At 48.3% G+C, this 6633-nt stretch overlaps 1 protein-coding gene across 2 annotated transcripts in view; it reads right to left on the reverse strand.

Moving 5' to 3' along the window:
• The window catches only part of LRP8 (LDL receptor related protein 8), a 172756-nt gene extending 166151 nt beyond the window's left edge, over positions 1-6605 (reverse strand). The window contains exons 1-2 of one of the 2 annotated variants that reach the window (XM_042030728.1): positions 6453-6605; positions 5472-5591 (exon numbers count right to left, since the gene is read on the reverse strand). In XM_042030728.1, coding sequence (XP_041886662.1) covers positions 5472-5591; positions 6453-6522 — 190 coding nt within the window. In that variant the 5' untranslated portion in view covers positions 6523-6605. The remainder of the gene's footprint in view (positions 1-5471; positions 5592-6452) is intronic. The other variant, XM_042030727.1, reaches the window with a different exon arrangement.
• Between the last annotated feature and the right edge of the window lie 28 nt (positions 6606-6633).

The following is a 6633-nucleotide window of genomic DNA, read 5'->3' on the forward strand; positions in this document are numbered from 1 at the left end:
TTCTGGAAAGCAGTCTGCATCTAGACTGCTTAATAGATAAAATTCTTCAAGAAAATGCACCAGGAAATAGGGAAATGGAAAAGGGCATGTGCTTAAAACTTGATTCTCTACATAAAGGTTGCAGCAGGTTGCAATAACAGGGAAGATAATCCAGCCCCCAAAAACATGCAAGTTAGCTTCTTCAGAGCAGAAAACAGTAAAATGAAAAATGAAGATAAATGAGTAATAACATTCACTGTGGAACACAAGAAATCAGTAAACTGGTTTTGAGCCTAAGGTGGACATGAACCCAGAACAGACTAAGACAGGCAGGCAGCAGCCACACAAGCAAGCAAACAAGCCCTGCCTCTCAACACCACTCTTCCCAGTGCTTCCAGTTTTGGGATAAGCATGCAGGCTGGCCACACAACGCAATTAAACATCACTGACATAATCAAGAGCATATGACCATGCATTTGTCAAGGAAACCTAAAACTCCACGTGGTGACAGGCACAGGCATCTCCAGAGTGGCAGGCAGCAATCACTCAGCATGCAGGATACTGGCTCAACATGGAACATAACGAAAAATTGGAGCAATGCATAAGAGAGGACAAAAAGTCATAGAATACATGTGGCAGTTGTGAGTGCCTACTGTGTCACTTGGTCACGCCCCAAAACCTGCAAGCGTGGTACACTGTTACACTCCTGCATTTCAAAGCCACCCAGACCATACTTAACTCTGCACAGGATCCAGAATTTAGTTTTCAAACAGGTTTTTTTTAAATATTTTTACTCCCAAATTCCAGCTCTAGTGAAATCTAAACTGAAAAGCATAGTGACCACAAGGCTGCCTCCTGGGCTTTCAAAACACAGGCAGCAGGAGTCAAACTCCGCAGACTCTCTCTACAAAGCCAGTGGAAGAACAGGAGTGCTTCCTCCCAATTGCAAAGGAAATGTGTCTCAGCTACAGAGTCACCTGTGGCCACAAGGCAGGCAAGGGCTGAGGTCTGGGAGGTTTGCTGATGCCACATGTTTACCCTGCATTCTGGACACATGGGAACAGTTTTCAAAACAGTAACTCCCTTCAGACTGCATCTCATACCTGAGGCAGCCTTGATTCTCTCTATAAAATGTCCCTATGAACCGTCCTCACCAGCAAGCAACACCACAGAAAGGATACCAGTGCAAAGGTGGAAAATGGAGCTTTAAACAAGAAACAGTAATTCTGCATTTGGCTGTGTCCCCCTGCAGGCAGGTATTACAAAGCTGAAGTGATCTTACAGCTTGTGTTTCATTTTAGGAAACTGGCTAAGCTACTGATTGCTTTTTGCAACTCTACTCTTTGCCACATTTAGTGTTTATTCAACAATGAAACATTTAAGCAGAGGTCTTGCAGTCTCCACCCACATTCAGGTCTGGGTTAAGATAATGTGAACTCTACTTACATGAGAAAAATAAAATCAAACATTACTATCAAAGTAAAAGCTCCTATCAAATATATTGTGTGTGGCTGCAGTTTGCAAGGTCTTCCTTGTTTTCTGCTGGCTACAATGGCAAGCAGGAAGAAACTTGTAAAACTGGGGGAAAAGCCTCCAAGAGCCACTCCCCCCTTGAAGCAGCTCTCTAGGATTTTCCATTCTGGGTGATGTGTCACACAGCAGCAGCGCCCTGGACACACAGCGCACGGTTCCCTAGCCTGACCTGGCTCTGCAGCCTCTACCTTTCCTGAGGGAGACATAGAAAATAAGTCAGTATCCCACATTCTGAGTACCTCAGCAAACAGTGCTTTTGGTAAAACACTGTGCCTCAGAAAATGGACATTTTTCCCACTACAAAAGTAGCTTTGATGTTTTATAAAGTTGCTGCTATACCATTACAAAAAAAGTCTTGATGACTGTGCATCTGCAAGCATTTTCTGAAATAGGTTACAAGAGTCAGTCTTGCCTTTCCAGAGTTTCGAAAGAGGAAAACGCATCACAGGGAAGGACTAAAATGCATCTATAGAAATCATGTTCAGAACTGTCCTGGAGCCCTGTCCTCATTGTATGGACCACATTTAGTGCAGATCATGGCACTGCAAGCTGTAAGTTGTGACCGCGATTTTGTCTTTCCAGGCCTACACAGACTGGACTGAGCTCAAGCAAATACTTCTGCATAGAGCAGAGCAAATGGTTTTAAGACAGGTTTAAACTCTGCAATAGCAACCCAAGATTTCTTATTCTAGAGTTTACACCTTTATTTCCCCAGCAATACAAACAATGTAACTTCCACTGTTTTTCTCTAAGGAGTTTAGTTTCCTTTTTGTAGATACATTTTAAGGAACGTCTCTACTCCCATTTTATTTTCCCTTCCTCAAAATGGTATAACTTTCTGCAAACATGACAGCAAAAAGGCATCTTCATATTTAAGCAATCTGTTTACTGCTTTATTTTTATATATTTCTACAATGCACACAAATTAGTGTCTCCTCCTTCTCTCCTGTTAACACTTCACAAGTCACGTGCCTACACACAAACGAGCACCGTCTCCTTCCTGGCAAGCTCCTTGGCTACCATTCTTTTGCTAGCCGAGAAACCCTGTCCTGGATAAACTTAATACACCTTAAAAACTAGTATTGACCAATCTGATTTGTCCAAGACTGGAAATCATCACTTTTTCATGCTTCAGGTCTAATGCTTGCTATATTAACTCACATGGTCCTATGGTAAGTAAGTTGAACTACCAGCCACAACAGAAAAGGATTACTCAGTGGGAAGCAAATGCCAAGGATGCAATACAGTTTGATTACTGAAAACATTCTCCTTAGAATCCAAAACTCTCTTTCAAAAGCCAACATTATGCCAGCAAATCTTGGGGACAGGGAGGACGGGGGGGAGGAAATGAGGACAGACATGGGACACACAACACAACGGGGGAACACAAACAAAAACAAACAAACAAAAATTCAGTCTTGCACAAACACAGTTTCTAGTAGGAAGCCAGAGAGTCCTGCCAAAAAATAAAATCAACTCCTTCAAGAACTATTTAAGATCCTCTTGGTTACAAAATCTTCCAGTGTATTAGACCATCTCCCATAAGGAATTGGTTTGATAAACCAATTCTTCACACAGAAAAAGACCCTCCTGTCTCTTCAACAAGGGAGGATATACACAAGCAGCAATGAGCTATTACAAATACATTATCAGCTCTGGGAAAAAGAATCATCAAGTAATTACAGAGGTTATCAGGGTCCTTATCAGTACTCACTGCCAGCAGGCTACCTGCATATTCATTTCCCTCTCCATCACCACTCTGGCATGCTGAGTTTTCCAGAACAGTTTCTTCCACTGCATATGTTCATAAAATAGTTTTAAAATAAATATCTGTTTATTACAGCAGTGATAACAGAGGCGGTATCTATAAGCAAAAACACACGGAATGTATTTTTTCACCCAGTGAATAGAACTCCAAACATTCCATATGCTGAAAAGCAGTATGCATTTTCAAAATAAAACAGTGTTCAGAACAATTTAAGTGAGAAAAATATGAATGACAAATGCATTTTTTATCTTTCAGCCTGCTTGAAGAAGCAACTGCAAAGCTTGAACTAAATTAACAGTCCATGAGCAATTTCTGTAGTCTGATCCCCAATCAATAATAAATGCCAAATTCAGATTAAAGTGAGGAACATATTTTCACCACCCCCAAACCCAACAACTATAAAAACCCTCTGAAATAAACCTAAATCAGATGCAGTAAGCATTCTAACACAGCACAGTTCAGACTGAGATGATGTTCAACAGCCTGTTGTTCTACACCCTCTCTTCTGACACAATGCTCAGAGGGTTGATCACAAGGAAAAGGAGAAAATGAAAAAGCAGCCCAGATACTGACCCACTCATTCATGCAGGGCAAGAGCTCAGGACACAAACTTACTCTTCAATGTTGAATGCAGGGTGCAGAATCTGTTCAAGATGCTCCTCGAGCCATGATCCCAACCTCTGAAAAGCAGTTCCGAAAGCACTGCCCACAGGTCACCTGCAGTTCACCAAGTCTCTGTACAACAGCGCACAGAGGTTTTAAATAGAAGGCTTCACAAACACCATTATGTACCTTCTCAGAGATTCCCAGTGCTTCCACAGATTAGTGTCTCTCTCAGGAAACACAGGCACTTCTGAGAAAACATACTCAGTTATGGCTACACAAGAGTCCAAGGCCGTTCTCAGTCACCCCTGGTTTCCCTGAGCCTTATGCAATTTGACACATTCCAAATCTAAGTTGATTCTCAATACTGCCATTATAATTCCTGTAAAAGCCGTATCTATATATCAATTAACTAGTGCTGCTAACTCCCTGGATCATAAAACTATGCATATATAAAGCCTATCAAGTCCTCTGAATAAAAACAGCACCAGAAATAAGTGTTAACGTTTTGTTCACGGGGAACACCTTGTTATAATTTAAGAGTTTGGGAATCCCAGCTCTCCTTAAAGTAATCTACTTAGATTTCACTCCGAATATCACCTGAAACAGACTTATAGGTGAAGCTGTTAACTGGACTTTTTCTTGATATATTTGCTGTGCCTTTGAGGTTTGAAGAGTTCATTCACCTGATGCACATTCAACACCTATTATTCTACAGAGATAATTCAAGAGATGTGGTACTTGCTACAACATTAGCAACTTTAAGCTCCAAATTAAAGATACTTCTCTTCAAGACTTAGACTCTGTAATTTCTTTTACAGATGCTTCTTAACACTCCACAGCTGAGACAAATTCTCCCAGGCTGTCAGAAGCTGTAAGCAAAGTAACAGCCAAGTTATAACAGCACAACCCTACAAACTACCCAGAGTTTATGGGCTTCCATTGATACGCACCAGGGCCACACCACAGGAGAAGGAAAGAGTACCATCTTCTCAAGGTTGAAAGTATAGATCTTGCTCTCCCCTTACACTATGAAGGAATCAGTGTTACATGGCTGACACTGCCAAGCCAAGTAGTGGTACATGTTCATCTCCCTTCTCACCCTGACTGCAAACATATTTAAACACAAAACTCACACCCACCCCACATCTTGTAGGATGATTACGAGTAAGTAACGTTCCACAGAAGAACCTGTCACTGGCCCTGAGCACGGGCTCTTCCGGGGTTTAACATCTGCCCGGGGGCACAAGCTGCGCTGTTTCTTTTAGGCGCTCTGAGCAGAGACACTGCTGGAGGCGAGGGGACTGGCAGGGAGAGGGCAGGGAGCTGCCAGGTGCCGGCTGCCGCCGGACTCGCGCTGCCGCGCCGCGCTCCGGGTACTCCGGCCGGGCGGCCCGGCCGAGCCGGCAGCGAGGAGCCGCTGCCCCGCGGCGCCGCGTCACGGATCTGCTGCTCCCGGCAGCCAATCGGCGCCGCGGCCGGGGACGGCGCGACTTCATTCATTCATTCATAAAAAAGAGGCGCAGCGCAGCTGGGAAGCGCGCCCTTCCCGGCCCCCCGCCCCGCCGTACGGGGCACGGACACTCACGGCAATCCGCCTCGTCGCTGTTATCCGAGCAGTCGTCGTCCTCGTCGCATTTCCAGATGGCGGGGATGCACCGCTCGTTCCGGCACTGGAACTGGTTCTCCTCGCACTCCTTGACGGCGCCTGCGAGACACGAGGCCGCGCCTGGGTCAGCGGGGCGCGCTCCCACGGCCGGGCAGCGGGGGCATCCCGGGGCCGCCTCGCCGCCCGCGGACAACCCGGGCAAGGCGCCGGGAGCCGCAGCCGGGCCGAGGGTGGTGGCTGCGGCTGGGCTCGCCAGGGCACAGCGGTTCGGTGCGGGGATGGGCTCGCCGGGGCACAGCGGCTCAGTGAGGGGCTGGGGGAGACGCGCCTCCGCGGGAGCACGGCGGCGATCCCGAAGCTGCTTTGTGCAGGGATAAAAGGGGCCATTCCCGTGCTTCCCCGCATTGTTTTAAAGGCGGAGGGAAGAGGAGCCTGGGAATAGAAGATGGTTAAACCCGAAATACAACAGACAAAGAAAAATTATAAAGCGCAGCGATGCTGGGACCTCCTGCGCATCCGTTACCGGGGCAAATCGCACCGACACCTGGGGACGCGGGGCGGAACAGGCATCGGCGCCATCCCGGGAAAAGGGACCCGACTCAACTAAAGTTGAGGGCGGGGGGAGAACGGAGCAAATCTGCTTTGCAGACTCGGTGCCGCGCTGCTCTGATGAGGCACAAATCCCCTCTGAAAGGGATTAAAGGTGGCAGCTCCTGTCACCAGCGCTTGGGCTGCATTCGCCCGCTGAAGAGCGTGCCCAGCTCCCGCAGGTCGCAACCCCCGAGCGTGCCCGGCCCTCCGCAGGTCCCAAACCCCGCGCAGGGCACCGGGGCGAGCGGGCGCCCGCGGCCGCACATCCCGGGGTGCCCGTGCCGGCAGGACGCTCGCCCCCTCCCCGGCAGCGCTGAGGCCGCGGGACCACGGCGCTGAGGGAGAGCGGCCGTGCCGCGCCGGACCCACCTTTGCCGAGATGCAGTTTGAGCAGCAGCAGCTGGAGGAGCAGCAGCCGGGCGAGCGCTGGCCGGCACATGGTGCTCGCTCGCTCCCTCCCTCCCTCGGTGGCAGCGCGCCGTGTGCGGGGTGCGCGCAGCCGGCGCGCCGCTCGCTGCCCGCCCCGTGCCGACTGCGGCCGGCGCCGGCG

The sequence above is a fragment of the Corvus kubaryi genome, unplaced genomic scaffold, assembly GCF_017639235.1.
Source record: "Corvus kubaryi isolate FWS band 111438036 unplaced genomic scaffold, C.kubaryi_AGA036_p1.0 37334, whole genome shotgun sequence".
In the NCBI taxonomy this organism is placed as follows: domain Eukaryota; kingdom Metazoa; phylum Chordata; class Aves; order Passeriformes; family Corvidae; genus Corvus; species Corvus kubaryi.